General features: G+C 39.9%; 1 protein-coding gene across 8 annotated transcripts in view; it reads left to right on the top strand.

The window, feature by feature from the left end:
• The window catches only part of LOC106022288, a 91,357-nt gene that overhangs the window by 28,283 nt on the left and 36,526 nt on the right, over window positions 1-26,548 (top strand). For 6 of the 8 annotated variants that reach the window (XM_040755167.1, XM_040755174.1, XM_040755170.1 and 3 more), the window contains 4 exons: window positions 17,206-17,279; window positions 18,107-18,131; window positions 24,387-24,457; window positions 25,142-25,166. In XM_040755167.1, coding sequence (XP_040611101.1) covers window positions 17,206-17,279; window positions 18,107-18,131; window positions 24,387-24,457; window positions 25,142-25,166 — 195 coding nt within the window. Of the gene's footprint in view, window positions 1-14,488; window positions 14,655-17,205; window positions 17,280-18,106; window positions 18,132-24,386; window positions 24,458-25,141; window positions 25,167-26,548 lie in introns of those variants that run through there. The other 2 variants (XM_040755175.1, XM_040755169.1) reach the window with 2 other exon arrangements.

Genomic DNA, 26,548 nt, shown 5'->3' with positions numbered 1-26,548 from the left:
TAAAATATACATATAAGAACATACAGGAGAGCCAGGCAATGGCGGCACACTGCCTTTAATTCCTGCACTTTGGAGGCAGAGGGAGATGGATCTCTGACTTGGAGGCCAGCCTGATCTACAGAATGTGTTCCAAGACAGTCATGGTGGTTACACAGAGAAACCCTGTCTCAAAAAACCAAAGAAAATAAAAATGGGAAAAAAGAAAAAAAAAGCCCTTGTTACTCATTGTTCTCACTGGACACATTAAGAACATTTTTAAAAAACATTTATTTTGCCGGTGGTGGTGGCAGCACACACCTTTAATCCCAGCACTCGGGAGGCAGAGACAGGTGGATCTCTGTGACATCCAGGCCAGACTGTTCTAAATAGCTAGTTCCAGAACAGGCTCCAAGGCCTTGAAAAAAGACTTGTGTTTTGCCTGTGTGTATGTCTGCATGAGGGTGCATGTTCAATGCCATGTGGGTGTTGGGAATGAGATCTGGATCCTCTGGAAGAATAGGCAGTACTCTTAACCACTGAGCCTGAAAATATTTTAAGTTTATTTTAATTAATTATCAGTAGCTATTTGGCCAATACCTTAGTGTTGAAACTTTAAGTTACTTCGAACATGATCATGATGATTATCATGATCAGTGGATTCTCCAAAGAGTTAACATTTCACTCATGTGTTAGTTACTTTTCTGTTGCTGCAATAGAAATACAAACTTAGTAAGACACCTTTAGAAGAATGAGTTTATTTGGGTTCATGTCTTTAGAGGGATAACAGGCCATAACCAAGGGGAGGTATGGCAGCGAGCAGCAGCTATGGTGGCAGGAACAGGATGCAGAGAGCTCACATCTGTTCCCCCAAGCTTGAAACGGAGAGTGCAAACTGGAAGCAGTAGAGAGTTTACTCTCAAATTCTACCCGCAGACACACACTTCCTTGAACAAGCCCATAGTTCTTAAACTTCCCTGAACAGTGCTGCCAGCATTCAAATACCTGAGTCCAATGGGGGGGGAATTCTCATTTAAAGTGTCACAATCCACCACACCGGTGGCCTCAGAGTCACAGAGACCCCCCCGCCTCTGCTTCCCCAGTGCTGGGATTAAAAGCATGAGCTACTTTGCCCAGCTACATTCTACTTCTTGACCCCCATATTTCCATGACTTTATCACAATGCAAAATGCACTTGGTCCAACTTAGTCCCAGTAGTCTTCCACAGTCTCAACATTGCTTAAAGGCCTAAACTCTTTTCTGAGACTTAAGGCAATCTGGTTTTGTTTGTTTCAACAACACAGGGTTTCTCTATGCTGCCCTGGCTGGTCTGGAACTCACTCCGTAAACCAGGCTGGCTTTGAACTCAGAGGTTAGCCTGTCTCTGCCTCCTGATGCTAGGATTAAAGGCAAGTACCACCACAGCCTGGCTCTAGGAAGTCTTTTAATTGTAACCCATGCAATGTCAACAAGCAGCACTGTGTGTAATAGTTAGAACCTGGAAGCAACCTAAATGCCCTTCAAATGAAGAATGGATAGAGAAAATGTGGTACATTTACACAATGGAGTACTACTCAGCAGAAAAAACAATGGAATCTTGAAATACACAGTCAAATGGATGGAACTAAAGAAACCATCCTGAGTGAGGTAACCCAGTCACAAAAAGACAAATATCATATGTACTCACTCATATATGGTTTTTAGGCATAGCGAAAAGGATTTCCAGTCTACAATCCACGTCACCAGAAGAGCTATAAAACAAGGAGGACCCCAAGAGTAAAACTCATGGTCCCCAGAAGAAGGGAAGGGGAACAAGAACCCCTGAGCAAATTCAGAGCATGGGGGGGGAGGGAGAGAAAGGAGATGGAAAGAAGAGAAGGGGAGATGGGGGAGGAGAACAGGGGAGCTGAGAAGGAATAGAGGAGGGCAAGAAGGGAGATGCCTTCATAAAGGGGGCCACTAGAGGTTTGGAGAGAGGTCTAGCACAGAGGAAATAGTAGAGGATCCACAGGGATAACCCCAACTAAGAATCTAGGCAGTAGTGGAGAGGCTGCCTTTGATGATCTTCCCCTATAATGAGATTGAAGACTACCTTGGTTACCATTCCTAGAGCCTTGACCCAGTAGCTGATCTAAGCAGAAACAAGCACCCACAGCTGAGCACTGACCCATACTCCTGTAATCTAGTTGCAGAGAGGGTGGAGAGATGAACAAATGAACCAAGATGGAACTGGAGATACCTGCAGAAACGGTTGACCTGACCTAATGAGAGCACGCAGACCTTAGTTGTAAAGCAGGGGAACCAGCATTGAACCAAACCAAGCCCTCTGAATGTGGGTACCAGCTAGGAGGTTAGACAGTCTGTGGAACCTCTAACAGTGTAACCAGGGTTTATTCCTAGGACACAAATGGACTTGGGGCATCCATTCAGAATGGAGGGATTCTATTGCAGCCCAGATACGGAAAGGAGGGGCTGGGCCCTCCACCAAGTGATGTGATAGACTTTGATGATCCCCCGTGGAGGGTCTCACTATCCCTAGGGACTGGGTGGTGGATGGGATGGGAGGTGGGAAGCAAGGGAGGATGGGAGAATGAGGGAACTGGGGGGTGGATATGTAAATAAGAGTGTTTCTAAAAATAAAAATTAAAAAAACATACTGGGGGAAGGAACAAGCTAGGACCTTTCTAGAGGACTTGCTTTCTAGAAAGAGACTTAAAATGTATCATATCGTTTTTCAGGAGAGACTGAAACTCAATGGTAATGGGGGTCAGGAAGAAGAGAATCCTTTGAACAGCACTGCTGAGCTACAGATACCTCTAGATTTTCTTTGAAATTAATCCTCTTGATAGTATCCTGAAGATGGTCTTGGTGGAAGAGTCAATAAACCTCTTCCTTCCTCTTCCTAATGGACTATGATAGTCGACATCAACAGGCCTTCATAGTGTGCCATCTTGTGTTGGTGAGTGGAACTACAAGAGAGCAGTCAGGGCAAAATTCATGTAAAGTGGTTTGGTGGAGTTGAAGCAAAGAAGAGAGTTAATTTGTCAGGCTTTCTTTTCTGCCTTTCACTACTAATTGTGTCTTTAATTACTTATGGAATGCCTTATTTGCTTTTCTATTCCTGTGGTAAAATATCACAGCCAAGGTAACTTATAAAAGAAAATAATTTGGGGCTTGCAATTTCAGAGAGTTATAGTCCATGACCATCATGGAGGGAAGCATGGCAGCAGGTAGGTGGGAATACCACTGGAGCAGTAGCTGAGAGCTCACCTTTTGTTCCACAAGTTGGAGGAACACACACACACACACACACACACACACACACACACACACACACACACATATACAGACACACACACACACTCTCTCTCTTTCTCTCTCTCTCTCTCACACACACACACACTCACACACACAATGGCAAAAGTCTTTTGGAACCTCAAAGTTTGCTCCCAGTAACAGCACCTCCTCCAATAAGGCCACACCTCCTAATCCTTCCCAAACAGTTGCAACAACTGCACACCAAGTGTTCCAATATATGAACCTATAGAAGCAGTGTTCACTTGAACTACCAGACTGGGATTCAGTGTCATGGTTTGAACCCTAACTTAGATACCACTTACACATCAAGGATAGGAACTATACATGGAGAATTGTTTACAGCTGAAGAAGCCCTAAAAAGAACTTTCTTTAATCTACTCTACTCTTTTGTTACAACCTGGGTCGGTTAGCAATTCTAAAGAGCTATGCTGATCACCCAAGCTTAGAAAAAGCCTCTTGAGGAAATTCCAGGCTTATTCTGCCAGGACCAAGAGGGGCTGAGCTCCAATACATAGGCAGTCTAATCAAGAGGCTAGCCTTTCTAACCTTATGGCCAACCTTTAGAACATTTGTACTCTTGCCAGGATGGTTGCACTTAAAGCCAGACTCACTACATGGCACATGCTTGCAGACAAACCTTTGGGTGTTATGAAGGACAAAAAGACCAGTCCAAGTTTACCAGATTTTTGTTCCTTTTGTGTTCTAAGAAAAAACACATGAGAAACTTCAACCCAGCTTTGCCTCTTCTCCGTGGTTCTTGTTATCTCTGGTGAGAGAATTCTGATGAGACACCTAGAGTATAGTACACAAAGTGGACAGTCCTTACTGCAGAGTAAAGTGTGGCACTCCCAACAGGGGTAAGTTAACAGTGGCCAAAGATACTTATGTCAAAAATACTTATATTTTAAGCAGGCTCTATTTCAAGACCCTTGGGCGGTGTTTTCCCATGTGCGTGATTGACAGGATCATTCAGATGGACTTTTATAGGAAGAGAGTATGGTATCCCTTGTTCATTATCAGAAGGCCTCCTGCTAGATAGTAATTTTATAAAATGTTTGTAGCAGGCTGGGAATTCTGTTGCTATAGTAGCAGGGAAGGTATGGGTATAGAATTAACAAGTTGCCTCTTTAGTCCAGAACAGGAATAATAGTTTATTGAACAGACTGCAAGAGGCCAGCATGCTGGGGAGTGACTACAGTACCACCTATGCACAGGGCAGTGGGTGTGAAGCAGGTGTTGGGGAGATGTCTCCATTTTAGCAAAGTACATTTATAGTTAGGGTGAGTTTCCTTGTGTGTAGTTTCCTAGCATGTAGCTCATCCCATGCAAACAAATGCTGTTCTAATTAACTAGTCTGGGAGGTCAGTGTAAGCTGCACTACGGCCATGTGAATGGGGCCTGTGCAAATCAGGGCAGTCCTGGTTGGTTAAAGTTTGCTTCTGGTTAAAGTGTGGATCACAGGGAAGCAGTCTGCAGCTCTGTGATAACAAGTTGCAGCAGTCTGTGACTAACAGTTTGAGATTTCAGGCCCACACTTTTGAAGATTCCTTAATAGGGACCAGATCTTAGTAGTAGTAGTAGTAGTAGTAGTAGTAGTAGTAGTAGTAGTAGTAAATATTAAGGTCATTTTCTCCATAACTTGGTTTTAACGGTTACCAGGTTTCTCCAGAACCAGGTTTAGACAGTTATGAATAAAACATTTTCTTAGCAGTCCAAGATGTCATGTTACCTTCTAGGATCAGAGATATGATTCAGGTTCCATTTTACTTGACCATTGATGAGTTGACTGTAGTTCTAGTCCTTGGTTTTAAAAATTGTTAATTATGATGTCTTTCAAGCCTCCTAATTCTCTGGTAGTTATGTAACACATAGGCCTGGGTAACTCAGCTTTTTCTACCACTTCGTAAAAGCCTTGGAAACTGCAGTGTGGAGAAGGTGCCAATATAAGTGGCACTCATTCATCATAATCTAACTGGAAATTTATCTACTGCATTGCTGCCAGATCACAATGGCTGAGCTGAGTGATACAGACAGGTAAGTCTGTATGCCAGGAGGTCATACCAGAATGAGAAACTAGCTATGGGCAGGAGCTATTGAAATGTACAGAACAGTAAGAAGTGTGGTCATTGAAGTCTCTAATCAACATAAGGACTTAAGCCAACAACTCTGCAAATGCCATCAGTGTAACATTTGTGAAAGTTACTACTGATTCCATCACAGAAGATTAATACATGATCCAGAGCTTGATAGATTACATAGGTATGAAGAAGACAAACCAGAATTAAGATCCAGAACGATTCTGACTACAAAATAAACAGATAAAATACTACTCACTCTTTTTTAAATTAACACAGATGAATACAACCATCTGAAAGACCTGTTTATCACAACAAATAAATTGATGGTCAATCTCATCACTGCTTCTGGAATTTGAGATTTTTTTGGTGTTTCTGGGCTGGGCCTATCTAGAAAATTTGTCTACAGCTACTATCAACAGGCCTTTATAGGGTTCCAGCTTATCGTGTTCAGTGGAACTACAGCAGAGCAGTCAGAGCAAAAGTCAAGGGGAAAAGTCCTGTGGGGATGGAGCTGAGGAAAGGTATTTTAGGTATTGATTGAGAGTCACTAAAATATTTGTGACCTTGAAGTCCTGAAGGAAGTTGGAAAGAAAACATGGAGATGGGGTAGAGCAACTTGTACTGTGTAGCTATATCCTTCGGAGTGCAACATACCTGCCTGGACAGGAGATTCACGAGACTCTGAACATAAATGAAACTCACAAGCCTCAGGAAACTCCTGAAAACCTATAAGAGTCACTAACCCCCCTGAAGGTTATATAAATAGTAATCATTGCCAGAAGAGACATGAACAAGCCAAGATGCCTGCAAGATGAACAGAGAGTTCCAGGAATAGTTATTTTGAGTTGTCACTCATGCTGGGATAGTTTATCTGGTGATAGAACTTGCTTCTGAATTACCACACACCTATTAGTAATCCCTCATCTGTGCTCCTATAAATAACCCCAGTAATCTCACTCATTCACTATACTAAACTTGGGTAGAGTTATGTTTCTGCTCCATCACTGTTACCTTCTCAAGCGTGAAAAGATGGTTTTCTGTGACTCCTTTGGTGGTCATACAACAACCATACATGAGTAGTGTAACAATGCCTGATGTTGTCTTCAAACTTCTATGTAGAACATGAACAAGACCAAAAAGTTAGGTCCCCTCCCAAAATAGAAAAAAAACCACAGATATAGTACACAAGTAGAATATATACTTCCAAGTATGTAAAACTTACCAAAGATAGCCAGCTACAGAGCTTTGAGGCAGTTCTTAATTTGTGTAGTCATTTCCTACATATAATTGAAATTTGAGTGAGCTGCTATTTTAAGGTTTGAGTTGGCAGTTTTCTTTGATGGTGTCCTCTTCCATAACCTATGGTCTCCCAAAGATGGTGAACCGCTGCAAATGTGTGATACACTCTAAGGTGCCAAAAGAGATATCAGAATGCAGGTGAGGGTATTGGGAAAATTACTAGACATCAGTCACATAGTCAGCTTGATAGAGCCAACCTAGGAGCTAAGAGTGTAGCTTCATTGCAGAATATTTGCCTACTATTAAGAGGTCTTGGGTTCAGTATCAAGCACTGCAAATGATTATAGTAACCAAAAAATCATCTGATGCATAATTTGGGTTTGGAGGGGGGTTCTGTTTTGGTTGTTTTTGAAAGGATCTCACTATTTAGCAATGACTGGACTAAAACTCTGTGTAGATTGGGCTAGCTTCCACCCCATAGAGATTTATATTAAAGGAGTCTACAAAATGCAATTGAATGTGTTTTGTGTTGACCAGCTACTCCTGGGCATATGGTCAGGGTATAGTTAATATACCCAGTGAGACACCATTGTAGAAAACTGATTTTTACATTACCAGTAGGTTTTGATTGCAAATAGCTTCTTGGTTAGGAGTAGGGACCCTGTCCTCTTCTCTCTCTCTCTCAGAATTGGGATCCTGTCTAGCTTGCACCTCTGAAGGCCCTATGTGTGCTGCCACAGGCGTTGTGAGTTCATATGAGCATCAGTTATGTTGCATGTGGAGCACAGTGTTTCCGTGAAGTCGTTCCTCACCTCTGGCTCTTGAAATGTTTCTCTAATTTCTGCATAGGTCTCTGCCCCATAAAGGGCAGGTTAGACAAAGACATATTATTTAGGACTGAGTTCTGGCACAAGTGAGATTTCCACAGATCTACAAGGATGACACCATCTGGCAAACTAAGCAATTGTGGAGAGACTACTGTAAATGCCCCTCCCTGTAAGGAGTTTGATGAGTACTTTATATGCCATCCTAGAACCTTCATCCAGTGACTGATGGAAGCAGAGGCAGACACCCACAGCTAAACACTGAACTGAACTTCTGTTACCCAGTGACAGAGAGGATTGATGAGAAAAGGGGTCAAGACTAAGCTGGTGAAGCCCACAGAAACAGCTCGTCTGAACAAGGGGGAGCTCTTGGACCCCAGACTGATGGCTGGGAGCCCAGCATGGGACTGATCCAGATCCCCTAAATGTGGGTGTCAGTGAGGAGGACTACGCAATGTAAGGGACCTTGGGTAGTAGATCAGTATTTATCCCTGGCATACAAATGGACTTGGACTTTGGAGATGCTCTCTCAGCCTGGACTCTTGGGGTAGGGCCTAGGCCCTGCTCTGAATGAAATGACAGACTCTGGAGATTCCCCATGGAGGAATTCACCCTCCCTGGGGAATGCAGTACAGATTGGGCAGGGACTGGGGGTGCTGGTGGGCACTGGGGGAGGAGGGGAAGAAGACGGAGCTGGGATTGACATATAAAGCAAGCTTGTTTGTAATTTAAATAAATAAAAAATCCATTTGTTAATGTACCACATTTTCAGGATCCCCTCATGGGTTCGTGGACTTCTAAACTGTTTCCAATTTCTGACCTTTAGACTAGAACAGCAATGAACGTGCATGAGCAAGTGTCTCTATAGGAAGATGTAGAGTCATTTTGGTAGATGCCCAAGAGTGGTATATTTGGATCTTGAAGTAGATCTATTCTCAGCTTCCTGGGGAACCACCATACTGGTTGACATAGTGACTTTACAAATTTAGTCTCCTATCACCAGAAAAATGTGTTCTCCTTTCCCCACATCCTTGCCAGTATGATCTTGTTCGTTCTGACTGGTATAAGGTGAAATCTCAAAGTAGTTTTAATTTGCATTTCTCTGATGGCTAATGGTGTTCAGTGTTTCTTTCAATACTTCTAAATACTCAGCCATTTGTGTTTCATCTCTTGAGAACTCTCGCCTTAGTTCTGTACCCCATTTTGAATTGGGTCATTTTCTTGAATCGCAGTTGCTTTAGTTCTTTACGGGTTTTAGATACTAAGCCGCCAATCGATACATAATTGATAAAGATTTTTTTTCCATCCTGCAGCCTAGTGCTTTGTCTCAATGATGGCACCCTTTGCCATACAGAAACTTTCCAGTTTCATGAGGTCCCAATTATTAATGATGGGTCTTCGCGCCTGTGCCTCTATTGTCCTGCTCAGAAAGTTTTTCATTGTGCCAGTGGGGTCACCTTAACTTCCATCAGATTCAGTGTATCCTGAAGTCTCCAGTCCATTTGCGACTGAGTTTTGTTCATGGTCTTTAGAATGGGCCTATTTGAATTCTACACATAGTTACCCAGTTTAACCAACCGCATTTGTCGGAGATGCTTTGTATTTTCAACTGTGTATTTATGGTTTCTTTATAAAAATCATGTCCCCATAGGTATGTGTACTTCTTTCTGTGTCTTCAATTAAATTCCATTCATCAACATTTCAGTTTTTGTGCCAGTACCATACTGGGAAGTACAATGTGAGGTTGGGGATGATGATATCTCCAGCAGTTCTTTTATCATTCAGGATGGTGTTAGCTATCCTGAGATTTGTGTGTGTGTGAATGTGTGTTTCCATGTGAAGCTGAAAATTATCTTTTCAATTTCTATGAAGAATAGTATTTGAATTTTTGGGAGACTTCCACTGAATCTGTGGATTGCATTTGGCAGTATGGCCATTTTTACATTATTAATCCTACTAATCCTTGAGCATGGGAGATATTTCTATTGTCGAATGTCTTCTTCAGTGTGCTTCTTCAGTGTCTTAAAGTCTCTATTGCATAAGTCTTTCACATGCTTGGTTAGAGTTAATCCCAAGGGTTTTGTTTTTTTATGTGTGCTTGTTTTTGTTTTTTTTTAAGTTTTTTTTGAGGCTACTGTGAAAGGTGTTGTTTTTCTGATTTCCTTCTCAGTCTATTTGAAATTTGTACATAGGAAGGATACTAATGTATGTATGTGTTAATTTGTAATCCTGCTACTTTTCTTAACATGTTTATCAGCTATAGAAGTTTCCTAGTGGGTTTTTATGGTAATTTATGTATACAATCATATTATTTGCAAATAAAGATACTTCAGTTCTTTTCTTATTCATATTTCTTTGGTCTCCTTCACTTGTCTTACTGTTCTAGCTAAGACTTCAAGTAATATATTGAATAGGTATGGATAAAGTGGGCATCTTTGTCCTGTCCTTGATTTTGGTGGAAATGTCTTGGGCTTCTCTACATTTAGGTTGTTGTTGGGTGTGGGCTTTCTGTAAGTCACTTAGTTATGTTGACGTGTGTCTTTTGTATCCTAAGTCTTCATGAAGGAGTGTTGGATTTTATCAAGGGTCTTTTCTGCATCTAATAGAGTGATCATGTGGTTTGACCTTTTAGTTTGTTTATGTGGATGCTTACATTGATTGACTTACACAGGTTGAACCATCACTGCATCTCCAGAATAATGCTAGCTTAATCATGATGGGTAATCTTTTTCATATGTTCTTAACTTTGGTTTTTTAAAGTATTTTGTTGAGAATTTTGCCAGTTATCTTCATAAGGCATGTTGGTCTATAATTTTCTTTTTTGTTGAGTCTTTGTGTGGTTAAGTTACCAGGGTAATATTGGATTTCTGAAAAGAATTATGCTATATTCCTTCAGTTTCTATTTTTTGGAATAATTTGAAGATTAATAGAGGTAATTCTTCTTTAAGGTCTGGTGGGATTCTATGTTGATAGATTTGTATCTATCATCATGCACAAAATTTAAGTCCAAATGAATGAAAGACCTCAATATAAATCCAGCCAAACTGAACTTCTTAGAAGAGAAAGTGGGAATACCCTTGAACGAAGTGGGATAAGAGGTCCGGACCCTTTCTCCAGTAAGAGAAGACCATGTGGAATTACTCAGATTAGCAGTTATGGTTAAAAATTAAGTCAGAGCTAGCCAACAAGAAACCATACCAAATAGCCAACAGCTATATAAGTAATACAGCGCCCTGCATGTTCATTTGGGAGTGACATGGTTCTGGGACCAGGTTGGCGGGAAGAATCTCATTACAGTATGGATTAATATCAGCATTTTTTATTCTATTCCATTGGTCTACCTGTCTATTTTTGTGCCAATACCAAGCTGTTTTCATTAGTATAGCTCTACAATAGAGCTTGAAATATGAGATGGTGATGCCTCCGGGGTTGTTTTGGCTACTCTTGAGTATTTTGTTTTTCCACATAAAGTTGAGTACCAACTCTTTGTTGCATTGATTCCTTGTATCATTTTCTTTGTTTCTACTTTATTGATTTCAGCCCACAATTTGATTATTTCCTGGCATCCACTCCTCCAGGGTGAGTTTGCTTTCTTTATTATATAGCTTTCTGTTGTGCTGTTAGCCTCTAGTGTGACTATTCTCCAGTTTTTTCATGTGGGCACCTTGTGCTATGAACACTCCTTTGAAAGTGTCCCATAAGGTTGGGTATGTCATGTCTTTATTCTTATTGAGTTCTATTAAGTCTTTAATTTCTCATTTCATTTCTTTCTTTACTCAGGAATGGTGCAATTGCTCATTATTCAATATCCATGAGTTTATAGGATTTCTGCAATATGTGTTGTTGTTGAATTCAAACTTTAAAGCATGGTGGTTCGATAAAATACAGGGAGTTATTCCAATTATTTTATATATGTTGAGGTTTGCTATGTGATGGATTTTAGAGAAGGTTCCCTGTCATGCTGAGAAGAAGGCATATTGTTTTGTGTTTGGATTGAATGTTCTATAGATGTCTGTTAAACCCATTCGAGTCATAACTTTTGTAAGTTCCTTTGTTTTTTTGTTAAGTTTCTGTCTGGAAGTCCTGTCTAGTAGTGAGAGTGGGGTGTTGACGTCTCCCACTAAAAGTGTGTGAGGATTTATGTGTGATTTGTGTTTTAGTAATGTTTCTTTTACAAAGTTGCATGCCTTTGTACTTGGGGCATATATGTTTAGAATGGAGACTTCATCTTGATGGATTTTTCCTGTGATGTATATGAAATGTCCTTTGTCATCTCTTTTGATTGATTTTAGTTTGAAGTCTAATTTGTTAGATGTTAAGTTTGCTACACGTGTTTGTTTCTTGAGTCCATTTGGTTGGAAAATCTGTTCCCAACCCTTAACTCTGAGATAATATCGGTCTTTGAAGTTGAGATGTGTTTCTTGTATGCAGCAGAAGGATGGATTCTGTCTTTGTATCCATTCTGGTAGCCTGTGTCTTTTTTATAAGCAAGTCAAGACCATTAATATTGAGGGATATTAATGACCATTGATTGTTAATTCTTGTTTGCTTTGGATTTGAGGTGGCAGTGATACTGAGTGTGGATTTTCCCCCCTTTTTTTATTTTGGCTGTTGGCAAATTGGGATGATCTAGTGCCTATGTTTTTATGAGTGTAGTTAACTTCCTTGGGTTAGAGTTTTCCTTCTTCATTCAATTCTAAAAAGTTTTAATTTCCAGCCGAGCGTTGGTGGCACATGCCTTTAGTTCCAGCACTTGGGTGTCAGAGGTAGGCAGATCTCTGTGAGTTTGAGGCCAGACTGGTTTACAAGAGGTAGTTCCAGGACAGCCTCCAAAGCCACAGAGAAACCCTGTCTCAAAAATAAATAAAAGTTTTAATTTCCTTCTTCATTTCTGTCTTGACTCAATTTCCATTAGTAGTTCGTTGTTTAGTTTCCATGTTTTTGTACACTTTCTGTTGTTTCTGCTGTTGTTGATATCTAGTTTTGGTCCATGGTGTCCAGATAAGATATAGAGTACTATTTCAGTTCTCTTGTGTCTGTTGAAACTTCATGTGCAGTTATATGGTCAAAGCTCCATGAACTGCTGAGAAGAAAATATATTCTTGTATATTTGAGTGAAATATTACCTAGTTATCTACAAGGTACATGTAGTTTGGGGTATTATTTAAAACCATCATATCTCTGACTGGGTTTTGTCTAAACAACCTGTCTATTGAATAGAGTATATTGAAGTCACATTATTGCTGTGTGGGGATCGGTGTGACTTTAGCTGTAGTACTTTTATCAATATGGGTGCCCTTGTGTTCGGTGCATAAATGTTTAGAATTGTAGGGTCCTCTTGGAAGATTTTTCATTTGATGAGTGTGTATGTTTTGGTTTCAGATTTTTGTGGTGTTGTGCGTGTGTGTGCTTTTCTGAGAGAGAGAGAGAGAGAGAGAGAGAGAGAGAGAGAGAGAGAGAGAGAGAGAGAGAGAGAGGACTTGCATTGGGAGGAAGGTGTGGGTATTGACACACTTCTAGCCAGTGAGGCTGTCTCTGCAGATTGAAGGAAATGCCAAAGACATGGTTTGTTGAGAATATTAGTTTAGGCTGTGTTACATTTGTTTATTCTCTGGAATACTTGTTTAATGATTATGTTGCTTTGCTTGCCTAAATCACCTGATTGGTCTAATAAAGAGCTGAATGGCCAATAATTAGGCAAGAGAAAGGATAAGCAGGGCTGGCAGACAGAAAGAATAAATTGGAGGAGTAATCTGGGAAGAGAGATTAAGGGTCAAAATAAGAGGACAGGAGAACCCCCAGGGGTCAGTCACCCAACTGCACAGCAAACCATGGATTAATAAGGAAAGGAAGGTATATAGAATAGAAAAAGATAAAAGTGCAGATTCAAAATGTAGATGGTATAAAGGTTAGGAAAAGCTGGCTAGAAATAAGATGAGATAAGGCTGTGCGTTCTTGCTGGGCATTGGTAGCACATGCCTTTAATCCCAGCACTAGGGCGCTGAGGCCAGCCAGCCTGGCCTACAGAAAGACTTTCAGAACAGCCGCCAAAGCAATACAGAGAAACCTTGTCTTGAAACCTTCCCCACCAAAAAAAGACTATGCATTCTTAAGTATCAGTAAGTCTTTATGCATTTATTTGGGAGGTGCGTGGTGTCCCCAAAAAGCAAGAATTAAAAAAACCTACAGAGATCATTTCTGAAACAAAAAAGCTTAGCAGTATAGAGAAGATAGGAGTTTGGTGAGGAAGGCATGGACATGTATGGTGCACTGCAATTACTCCTGTAGTCACTACAGCATCTTAGCTAGAATTATTCAAGGCTGTCAATGAGGATGTCACCTAGAAAATGATGTGTTCAGACAGTGTTTATAATATTGCCAATGCATCTGGCTGCTGTTCTTGTCATTGTATGGCGAGAACATATCGAGGCTTGGCTAGTCGAAGGGAAGTTTCTCTTCATGCTGAACATCATGTGACAACTCAGCTTTGGGTGACTTTGAATCTGAGTATTTCTAGAAAATATGCAAGCCTTGTTTACCTCTCAATGTGCCCCTATGATCAGAGAATCACTCAGTGAGGGGCACCAGGCAGGTTGAAAGCAGTGGAGAAAGACCTCATATTTCTGTTAAGCGAGGACCTTACTATGGCTTCTTCCATAAACAGTGAATGTAATGAATGAAAATAAATACATTATCTACTCTTGGTTATGTGAGATACCAGCACAAACCTCATGCTACCTGGATTCACTCATATGTAGCTGAGTCTTCTTCCGTTCAACAGATAACCACAGAGCAATTCTGTTGTTTATGTCCATTTTCTTGAGAGCAAGCTTTGTGTGGGATGGGGAAGGTATTTACTTTGGAGTTGGTCATTCTTAGTAAAGTACACTGGCATTCATAATAACCCACCCTGTAATCTTAGAATATATGAGCAGATTTGACTAGATAGCAGCTGTTGGATATCATTGCATGTATTGTATTATGAGTTCACTATGTGAGTTCTATGACACCATGCTGACATGTACTTAGATATATCATGCCTCAGTTCTGAATGCCATTCCACTTTGAAAGTTTCTTCAGACTGTATGGTTATAAATTGTGGAGTGGGCCTAGAGAGATGGCTCAGCCGTTAAAGGCTAGGCTCACAACCAAAAATAAATTGTGGAGTGATAATTGTGTTGGAATTAGAGTATAATGGGGAATTGTTGTAACAGTCAAGGTATGTGATTACTAGTCATTGAGTACTCCTTCAATTAGACTAGCAAATATTTCTCAAAATATCTTCTTTTATAACTTCTGTATTGTTAGGATTATGCCTTAGTATATATTGTATGTATTATATTCTCTATGAAAAAATTGACTTCATAATTTAACCTGTATGTATATGTGATATATATAATACAAATTCATATTCCCTCCCTCAAGCTTGTCCTTAGTAGATATACCTATATATAAATACTGCAATGCTCTTTCATAAATATTATGTACAGTAAATACTTTTTTCTCTGTATTGAAGTTATTCATCTCAGAAAACCAGAGTGACTCACAGTAGTAGAAATATTATGATAAATTTCACACTGTAATGTGATTGTTTTGTCCTGAATGCGTGATCACTATTTCAGCACATGAAATAGAGACTGTGGTGAATTATAAAGACTGATGAACTAATTAGAGTGTTGATATCAATTTACAGTCACCAATGAGTGTAAAGAGTATGTATGTGGTGAACAGAAAGAATTGTTTGAAACACGAATTGTGTTTCTGTGTATGTAGAACCACAGTTCTGAAGAGACATGTTAACTCTTATTTCTGTTTTCATGTGTTATGTGATTCACTTATCCTGACCTGCTTTCAGAAGTCTTTCACAAAGCCAAGCTATAGCTGTCTACATGAATTGATCAAAACCTAAAGGTAGAGATGGTCACAGTTATGGAGAGCTGTTAATTAAGATTTTAGGTTTTCAATGGTCTTATATTTCTAGAAGTTTTAATTTGTAATGTTAATCTGTCAAAGAATCCGGTGTTCATTTCATTAAACAGGGCTTCAATGTCCATGGTAAAGCAGTTAGAATACTCTGGAAAACAATTTTTTTGGCATGGACATTGATTGATACATAGGACAATATAAACATCATTTTAAAATCTGAACTTCTTTTTAATAAAGGTTGGCAAATTTCAAATGTAGGCTCTTAGGACGAGCAACATATATCATTATAAGAAGAGTGACCTAGGCATTTAAAATTTGGGGCATTAGATAGAAGGACATTTTAAAATAACTAGCCTGAGTATTGACACTGCTTAGATTACTGTCATTGAATCACTTAGCAACATCCAAGATACATGTTTTTCTTTATTGGCTATGTGAATTCCCAGGGTGGAATAACACACACACACACACACACACACACACACACACACACACACACACACACACTCAATGGTGAATGTACTCTTAGATGGAAAAGCCATGATGTGAACCCAGACATAATTGCCCACTATCCTGAATCTCTAAAATGTTACCTTAGTCACCAAACAAGAAGCCCTGTCTTCTTTGTACATGTCAGGATATCTGCAAGTCCTAGGCTTTACCTGATTTATGACATGGAGTCCACACATGGTCACTTAGCCCAGGACAGGTATTGCTACATCAGTGTCACATTTCATACTAATCATCATAAGGAAGTACCAGTCTCATCAGTTCACAGATTCTTAGGTTTGGGACACTCAGGTTTTCACACCTGGCCTAAAGGCAATTACAGATGAAGAGATCTTTAATTGGTATCTAATGGCAATACAAATTCGGTCCTTGTCTAACAGCAATACAAATGTGGCTCTCAGAAATGCAGAGACATTTGAGCTACACACCCTGAAAGAGTGCTACGTGGGTGTCTCGAATATCTACCCAGTTTTAAGAGTATACATCACCCCTGAAGCAACTCTCATGTAGAGCTACGTTAAAGGACTTTTGAGTGGTCAAATGGATCCAGAAACTCATTTTCCCCCATCACTTCTGGTTTTAAATTGGATCCCACAAAAACATGAATACAAAAGTTTATAAAATAATAAGTACTGGAAGGAGAAACAAGACACGGCATGCTTATTACTGATTTCCACTCTTCAATAAATTATTGTTCTATGTCAAAGGATGAATAGAGTTACACCATATGCCTTGTACTAAATTCACTTCCCCAGTACAATGTTTGATACCAAAGCTAAAATTCTATGTTCTTTATGATGAATGCAGTATCAGAATATATCAGTTGATGGAGGTTGAAATTGCTTGTGGCATATGCTCAATCACTGTCAGTTCTTCTAGGTTTCAAAATGATCTCAGGAACTGATGATGATATGTGGTTTAATTGTGAGATTTATTTTACTTGGCAGAGTGAGATGGTTCAGTAGGTATTAGTGCTTGTCACTAGACCTGGTATTCTAATTCCAACTCCAGAACCCACATAATGGAAGGAGAGAACTAGACACCAAACATTGTCCTCTTGTGTGCTCCCTCCCAAACTGAATAAGTGTATAAAAGTTTTTGAAACATGCACTCAGTAGTTACATATTGAAACAGATTCTCACATTGATTTGGATTCCCATTCTCTAGAAAGTAGAAAACAATGATCTTTGCCTACATTTGCCATCAGGAAGACAGTCCAGTAATCACCTAACTAATGGCATGTGCTGGCTACATACACTTTTATACAAGTCAAGTAGAGATGGGTTGGGTGAATAAATGTACCATGAGCTGACAGTTATTTTCTGTTCCTCTAGATGTTCCTGTAGAACATGAAATTGTCCTATGTTCCCCAAATGATGAACAAAAGTGTCTAGAGACCTTGGTGGAGGTAAAAAGTTTCTTTGCTTTATGTAAGAAACAAAAGTTAGTTTAATGATTATTCCCTGAGTTTTAGTGGCTATCACACTTGAAAAATTAATTTGATTAGGTTATCACGAGCATGAAATAGTATATTTAGGAAGAAGGGGAAACAGAATTATACCGGATTAGTGATTGGACAGAACATTCACACTTACTTATGTCAAGGAGCATTGATTGGGGGTGTGTCTTTTTGAGAATAATGTTCTGCTTTAGACAAAAGCATGCAAATTTCACTCAGAAGTTGATAGGCTCATCATCCTTGTGGGTTTCAATTTAAAGTAAGGGGAGCCCCTCCCTTTATGACTTCTAGAGCCTCTGGCTTAGGTTGAATTTGGTTATGTTCTCCAAAGAGAGATGTGGTTTGAAGCCTCATATGTCCCAGTATTGGCATGTCTTGGTGCCGAGAACTTTAAGACATGAGAATTTGTGCACATTATTGGAGTGATCCATAAAAGGGAATAAGATCATAATCAACAGATGTAAATTATTCTGTTGTGTGTAATGTAGCTTAACTGAACCGTTAGTGGAGGCCAAACACACAGGGTTGCCAGATATAGCCTGGAGTCAGCAAAAGTAGGAAACATAATAGTTTTTATTTGTTTGTTTTGTTTTGTCACAAATCAGACATGCCATTCTGTGTCAGTATCATGTTACATACTAATCCAGAATCTTCCATCCAAGGGCTTGGCAGTCCTTTGTGTAATAATGCCTGGCAAACAGATGAACCAAAAAGTTGTACAAACAGAACCCACCATAATCCAAGCCTCACAGTGTTTTCTTTCCTATGTATTGCAGATGAAGCCTACAAAACCCCGACATGGTATGTATTCTGGAATCACCGAAGACATGTTTTAGATGTGAATTGTATGAATACTGCTTGTCTTTTGTCTAGTGCACCACAGTATGAAATAACACATCTATCAATTTGCAGCTGGGAGTTTGATTTAAAAACAAAGTGATGCCCCAAAAAAGAAAACATAGTCATCTGTCTAAAGTAGCTGCATCCTGTTATGACCTCCTTAGTTTGAGATTTTGTGTGCCAGGCTGTGTCTAAATTTATTTTATCTAGACAGATATCCATGTCACTAACCCAATTTCCAGGGAAATTGCTGAGAAAAAAATCAGGATTTGAGCCACTTTTTCAGCTAAGGGGATCCCAGCCCAGACTCCATCCTTGTTTTGGGAGACTTTTTTTAACTTAAGAATAAAATTAATATTCACAATTTACCTATAATAGTGTGTTTGAAGCTCACCACAGCCATATGTAGTAGTTTTACTTGTGTTTTCCTAAGCAAGTGAATTAACCAAGGTTCAGAATAAGTGATGAGAGTCTTTACACATGCAGTACAGCCACTGCATTTAACACCACCACGGGCACAATAATCTCCACAGAAGAGTGTCCAGATTTCCAACATCTGGCTGCAATAAATCAAAGTGACAGTAATGTCCTCAGGACTGCCACACCTACCAAAGTGGTCAGAAGGCTGGGAAAGTGAAATTCTCCTGCCTGCACACATTAGCAAGTAGGAAAGAAAACAGCCCACAATGTAGTACAGGTTAGAGACAGTGTGCTAACATTGACATATGATAGTTGTGAACTGGATTTGAGCTAGACTTGGTTAGCTCCTTCCAGTAAAACCTGAAAAGCTTTAAGACATTTAACAACATTGGCATGGGCACATAAAGGAACACAATTTGTGCACTGTGTCCACTAAGAACCCCAGTCTCCTCCTGGATGTTGATCTGTACTATCTGACTTTCTGGACAATATAGGGTTTTGGTTTTTGGATATGGTGGGGTTTTTTTGCTTACTTGCTTGCTTGCTTACTTGTTTGAGACAGGGTCTCACTGTGTATACATGTTTCTCCCAGGACTATCTCTGTATATACCTTTCTGACCTGGAACTCACACAATTCCACCTGCCTCTGCCTACAGACTACTGTTATAAAAGGAGTTCACTACCACACCCAGTGGGACTATACCTCTAAAAATATAGTACACTCTATGCTTCAGGAGTTTTCTTCTCAGTGGTATTTGGTCCCCATATTTTCAGCATGACCACTCAGATACATATGCTCCGTAGTGAACCACATAAGACTCAGTAACATCATGTCGAAAGTATTTTATATGGAGTGCAACTACACTTTCAGTACTTTGGTGTATTGTATTTAGATTAAGGGAAGCTAGTATGCTAATATGGACTGGAGGTTTTGGTCCAGTTCCCTCAGTGCATGCTTAGCATGTCCAGGCCCCAGAGTTTCTTAGTTCTGTTTAAAATGTACCCCAGATGGTTAAGTCCTATTAATCCTTGTCACTGAGAAGTGGAAGAAGGAGAAACATGAGTTCAGTCATTCTTTGCTGTAGAGTAAATTTCAGGCTAGACTAGAATGGAGATCTTTTCTGAAAAAACGAAAACATAACAGTATAGAGACAGTAGGTGTTTGGTGAGGAAGGCATGGACATGTATGGTGCACTGTCATTCCTCCTTAGTCACTACAGCATCTTAGCTAGAATTAATCAAGGCCCTACAGATAGTCAATGAGGATGTCACCTAGAAAATGATGTGTTCAGGCACTGTTTATAATATTACCAATGCATCTGGCTGCTGTTTTTGTCAGTGTATGATGAGAACATATCGAGGCTTGCTTAGTTGAAGGGAAGTTTCTTTTCATGCTAACCATCATGTGACAACTTGGCTTTAAGTGACTTTGAATTTGGATATTTGTAGAAAATATGCAAGTCTTGTTTACCTCTCAATGTGGTTGTCTTATCAGCAAATCACTCAGTGATCGGCACCAGGCAGGTTGAAAACACTGGAGGAAGACCTCATATTTCTGTTAAGCTTGGGCCCTCCTATGGCTTCTTACATAAACATTGAATGTAAAGAGTGAAAATAAATACATTCTCTACTCTTAGTTATGTGAGATACCAACACAAATGTCATGCTGCCTGGATTTACTCATATGTAGCCGACTCTTTTGCTGTTTAATAGATACCACAGAGCAATTCCATAGTGTATGTCTGTAGCACAATAAACAGAAGACCCAGAGACAGATATTGGGGTTCAAGCTTCAAGCTTAAGATCAGAAAATCAAAGCACCCAGCCACTAACTCTTACCTCTACCTCAGACTGAGAGACTATCCTGGCTCCTCCAAAGCTAACACTGCAATCCCAGACTGCTATGCTCTCCTCAACATGGCTGGAGAATCCTGAGAGTGAGTCTACTGTAGACTCTGCTCTTATTTTTTATATCATGCCATCGTTGGGATTAAAGGCACAAGTTCTGGTACTCTTTTATACTGATTTAATCTTGGGTGGCCTTGAATTCAGAGAGATATATCTGCCTTTGTCTCTTGAGACCTAGGATTAAAGGTGTGTACAACCACTGTCTCATATCTGTCTTGACGCTAACTTTGCTTTCATATCTTCAGGCAAACTTTAATAAATAATAAATAACATATTAGCAAATATGTCCATTACCTTGAGGGCAAACTTTCATGGTGACTGTGTGTGTGGGGGTGTATGTGTGTGTGTATTTATGTGTGTGTACATGTGTGTGTGTGTGTATGGATGGATGGATATATGAATGGATGAATATATGCTTTTATATCTATATTTTGGACTGATAAGACTCATAGTATATAGCATCCTAGCTAAGACCACAGAGAAGTGAGGGAGTTTATGAATTGTGCTGTGTTTATGTAACTCTAAAAGAGTTTGGATGCTGCTAATCAGGTACAAAGTCAATGTAACACAGTAAAGTGGGTCTTCTCTAACACAGTCACACTGACATGAATTTATGAATTGCCTACATCATCAGTGTAATACATGATGAAGTATGCAGTGTACTCAGTGATTTTTGTGAAACACCAGCGTGACTCTGATAACAGTGATTGAATATGAGCATGAGGTAGAATGTACAAAAAAAGAATATTACTGGTTACCTCTGTTTTCCTGGAATGAAATTAACAAAACTGTTTGCTGTTAAACATTACCAGTGTCCAATATCGTGGCTAGACACCACCAGAAGCATGCTACTATTGAAGAGATTGATGAAGGATCTCAAGTCCAAGCTGGCACTTCCATAGAAAGGCCAAAGTGAAACAGAATGTGCTGTTGAAAGACAATAATATCATTGGGAGATATATAGCAGTTACAGGCAATTATTGTACAATGGGGGGTTGACAACCTTAGAATTATTTTCTACTTAGATAATGTTAATTTGCATAGTTCATCAGTTGAAACTCAACCACACAATTTAAGAATGAATTTTAACTTCACCTTTTCCAATCATTGAGCAACAAAAAGCATGACAAAGATGAACTCAATCTGTTAGTTTACTTACTGTAGGCAGGAATAGGTAAGCCAACCCATTGCTTTCTCCAACAAACTTTTAATGAGGATGAACAGAATATAAACAAATGGTACATTCATTAAGTAACAATAAACATAGGAGAGGTGAACTCAATCTACTCTCTGTCATTGTCACTTCACCTGCTCCAGGCAGGAATAGATGAACCAACTATCTATTACTTTCTCCCAGAATCCTTTAACGTAGATGAACTGAGTGTAAGCATTCTCAAGATTAACATGGTAATTTTCAAAATTGGAAACAGGACAAAATTTGAAACAGACTACAGCATTTCTGCGCTATCCCAAATGGAGTGGCTCTCTGGAATAGTGTTTCATACCGTGTTCTTATGCAACAGAACAGTACAGACAAGGAAATGGGACAAGGTTGCACTGCTTTTGTCTTCCAAAGGCATCATGGTAGTCTAGATATGTTGTCAGGCTTAAGTACTCTTTGCTTCTGGCTATGTCATTTGAAGGCAGACTTCTAACACTTAATGCATTTCAGCATTTGTCACTACCAAATGTCCAATTGTGCTAAATAGCTCTCCATGGAATTAATGTCTACGGTACTTTACAGTTTGTGTGATGAAATACTATGATCAAAACATGCCAAAGATCATTTTGTCATGCTATCATGAGTGTGGTGCGCATATTTGCTGAGAACCCATAGATCCAGAAGTCTGAGGCACAGGTTCAATGCAACATGAGTCAGGCAAAGGAGGGCTTATGTTCTGCTCACCTTCTCATTATATAGTTGTGCCTATCAGGCCCACTGACAGTGAGACAGTTTACTTTCTCAGTTAACCCTGTCAATATAATGCTCTACTGCCATGGCCCAGAGGTCTGGCCCTTATCATCTTGGCATTTGTAATTAACCATCACTGGGCCCCCCAAAGGTAGTGATCAGTTTTGTGTTTCAAACTATGATAAACTGAGTCTTTCTGGTGGAAGACCTCCTCCTCCTGTACACTCAAATGTATACATATCTAAAATTCTTACTAAGTTCTCCTAGTGGTGCAGAATAAGCAGATACTTTCCCTAGGTCCAGTGGGATGATGTAGTAGTGCCTAATTGTTCTTCTACTGACCATTTAGCCCCTCCTTAAAGGACATCAACAGGCTGATAAACAAATAGTAGGTTACTCTAGTATGACCGCATTGCAACACTATCAATGTCGTGAAAAGTAAAGGCCCATGTGTGTCTGCAGCTTTTAGCAGTCTATGCTCCTTAACTTTAACTAGCATGCTGGGTGACTGAGTCAAGGCAGGTTACAGGCTGATTTCTCTCTTGGACACTTTGAATTAATGAAGGATGATGGGGGAATGGATCTGTACTCAGACCTATCATTAATGCTTTTAGAGGCATCCTTATTTCATCCTCCAAGATTAAGAGACTGAGTTTGTGAATTCCATAGAATACTGCCCATATTCCTCAGATTAAAGGACATAGACATGAGGGGATTAGCTGTGTAGGCAATCATCGGATGTGTCTGTCCCTTGAGCTGTCGGTACTTGAGTCCCACCTGCTTGGCATGGTCTGACATTTCTCATCTTTCCTGGGGACATGAAACTTGATCTAAGCAGTCTCTGACCTCTCAGTGACTTCACTACCATGTCCTCAGTAGGCTCACAAACCAGTTTCATCAGAAGTGTATGTGCTTCTATGGATTCTCTCATTCTGAGGTAGCTTTTGCTCCTTTTCATAGAGTATATCTGTATGTTGAATTCAAAGTTTCTACTTGATTCTGAAATGTGTGTGTCAGAGAAAGGTTTCCACTTCTATCCCCCACCTTTCTGTCTCCCTTCCTATTGCCCCTGCCCCATCCTTCTCAGCTACTTCTCTTTCATTATTACCATGTGTCTTGGTCTGGCATGCCATGGAGGCCTGTGTGATCTAATCAACCGGTTCCCCTATTGGTGGTCCCTGTATATTGGAAGACATTGGCCAGGCAGTGTGGACTAACTCCCAGACATGTTCTTCAGCCTCAGTCCTGGGTGTCCTAGACATTTCATCAATACCCAGATGGCTCACTCTCACATAGCTCATGAGTTTGAAACGATACCTAGGAGAGAACAGCAAAGAACCCTTCTTTGAATCTTGAAAGGCAGTTGGATCTCTAGAAAAGGTGGATCAGGTCCAATTACATGGACATAGGTAATTGTCTACTGGTGGCCAGCTGAGCCTGAAGAGAGTGACAATTACCCTGCACTCAAAATCATCTCAGGGAGTGGCTGCACTGTGTGATTTTTATCATCAGATACGATTTGTGGGGCCAGTGAGATGGCTCAGCATTAAAGGCACTTGTTGTACGACTGAGGACAAGAAATTGAACCTGAAAATGCATGGTGCCCTGAGAGAGTCAGGCATAGAGGGTTTAAATCTGATGCATCCACAGGCAGGGTTGGACCTCCCAAACAAGCAATGTAAGAAGTAAGTTTGGGAAAGATGTATTTCGTTTTCACACCATACGTCACAGTCTTTTACAATGCTACAAATTCCCATTACTTAGAAAGACAAAAATCTGTCAGTGTTCTTCATTTCTTTCCATGTCACCTCTCGGCCTTAATTTCTCTTCTTGGAAGTCCAGCAACATCCCAACCATATTGTTCATTTGGTGTATTAAAATATACTAAGATCATGAGCTTTTATTCATATCAAGCAAAAATCCCATATAAATAATACTAATTTCTGGGAATTGAGAGTCACATTCTTTGTCCCTAGTGTCTCCTGAAACTGCTAGCAGTGCAACTTCACCAAGGGTCCAGAAAGAGCCACCACAGAGGAAGGCGAATGTAAGACTGTTTTTCTCTCTCTAAGGCAGAAAGATTACATCAGCGGTCCCCTAGTGTTTCAGAGGGTATCGCATTTGAATCACAAAAATGGCCTGAGGCATCATGGGCATTAGAGAGTTTATTTAGTTGGAGGAGGGAATGTAACTGTACCACCTTGGTCTTGATTCAAGACAGCATTCATCACAATGTGGCACAAGTTGTGTCCTGTTTTATGAGTGATTCCATCAAGGTGGGTGTCTCTAATGCACTCATGGGTCAATGGTCTAACAAACTGAATACTGAACGTCCTCAAGCTGGACACCCTAAGCTTCCAACACATCAAACTTTGGGTCATATACTCATGCTATTTCCAAACCACAGGCCCTAGAAACAGAGAATATCTTAGAGAAAAATACAACTTTTCGTGGAATGTGATGCTGGATTTACAACCCTCTAGAATCCAGACAAGTGTACCTCAACTGCTTTTGACTCAGAAAAGTATGGAAGTTAAAATTTTTGTCACAAAGTACAAAATCCCAGATCTTCTGTGACATCATCAAATCTTATACCCATTAATATAGTGTTTTCTTTACTGCTCTTCTCTGTTCTGGCTGCAATTACACTGTCAGCAGAAGAACAAATGGCTTTGTAGACATTGCTCAGCATGATCATGGCATTAAATATTTTCTTTCCTATTGAATGCAGGTGGTGTCTACAAAAGTCAGATACGGTATGTATTCTTGGGTCACTTTCCTAAGACACATGTTAACTAGGAATTGTATGAGTACCAGTTGTATTTTCTGTTATGCACCACTGTTATCTAAGATACCTAATCACAGGAGAATTTTGGTTTTAGATTTTTTTAGTGGTTTTTAGGAAAGGGACCTATCAAGTACAAAATCATAAATATGTGTATGTTCCTTGTATGCAACAGCAATCCTTTGATATTTTGAGGTATTGGGCTCCAGTTCTTGTCTCAATGTCCCCCTCCAAAAAATATCACACCATTTACCCATTCAAATTTTCAGTGATAGATATGTAAATTGAAAATCAGAATACAAGTTACCTACAAATATGTATTCAAATCTTATCTCAGTTATATAGAGTCAGTCATATGTTTGTGTGTTCATCCATAAATGAATACATCAGACGTCAGAGATAGTGATGAGGCACCTTAACTTTAAATCTCAAGAGACACTACTTATTCCACCAAAGCACAATAATCCTGTCAAAGAGTTCTGCCTTCTTGCATGTGCCTGCAATAAGGAAAATTAATAGGGATTCCAAATGGCAAAATGACTGCTGTAGTAGGGGTTAGAACTTCTAGGTAGTGTCATTCAGCTGCAACAGGCAGTCTATTCTTTGAAAGGCTAAGAATACACATCCCGGTTTTTAGATGACAGATTCTGAAATATAAATGAATGACATGGGAGAGTGTGGTGCATAGTTCCAAACATGGTTTCTAGGTCATAATGCATTCCAGTATGTTCTGAAGAAAAACATAACAGATTGTACAACATCAGCATGGGCACAAGAGGGACACAATTTAGGGGCAGTGTGCCCTGAGAACTGCAGTCACCAACTGGAGGTTGATCTATACCATCTCATTCTTTGAGAATACAGTGTTTTATTTTGCTTTGTTTTGAGGCAGGGACTTACTGTGTGTCTATACTTGTACTAGAACACCCTAGACATATACCACACTGGGCAGGAACTCACACAACTTCACCTGCCTCTGCCTATAGAGTGCTGTTCTAAAAGGAGTGCTCTCTATACCCAATGAGAATACGTCTTTAAAGGCAGGTACACACTATGCTCCAGAAATTTTTCTCCTCATGAGTGTTTATTCACTAAGATTTGAATGTGAGCGATCATTAGGCAATGCATTCAGGAGGGAAACACAACCCTGTCACACTGACATGAATTTATGAGTACCCTGCACCATGAATGTAATGCATGCTGGAGTGTGCAGTATACTCAGTAATCTCCCTAATCACCACTGTGACTCTGATGAAGGTGCCTGCAGAACACTCATGAGATAGACCTAGAAAAACTGACTGGTTTTCTCTGTTTTCTGCCCTGAACCTGACATTTCTGACTCTGCCGTTAATG

Source organism: Mesocricetus auratus, unplaced genomic scaffold (assembly GCF_017639785.1).
Source record: "Mesocricetus auratus isolate SY011 unplaced genomic scaffold, BCM_Maur_2.0 Super-Scaffold_100011, whole genome shotgun sequence".
NCBI lineage: Eukaryota > Metazoa > Chordata > Mammalia > Rodentia > Cricetidae > Mesocricetus > Mesocricetus auratus.
The sequence above is the reverse complement of the archived record's forward strand: the minus strand, read 5'-3'. Positions and strand labels throughout refer to the sequence as shown.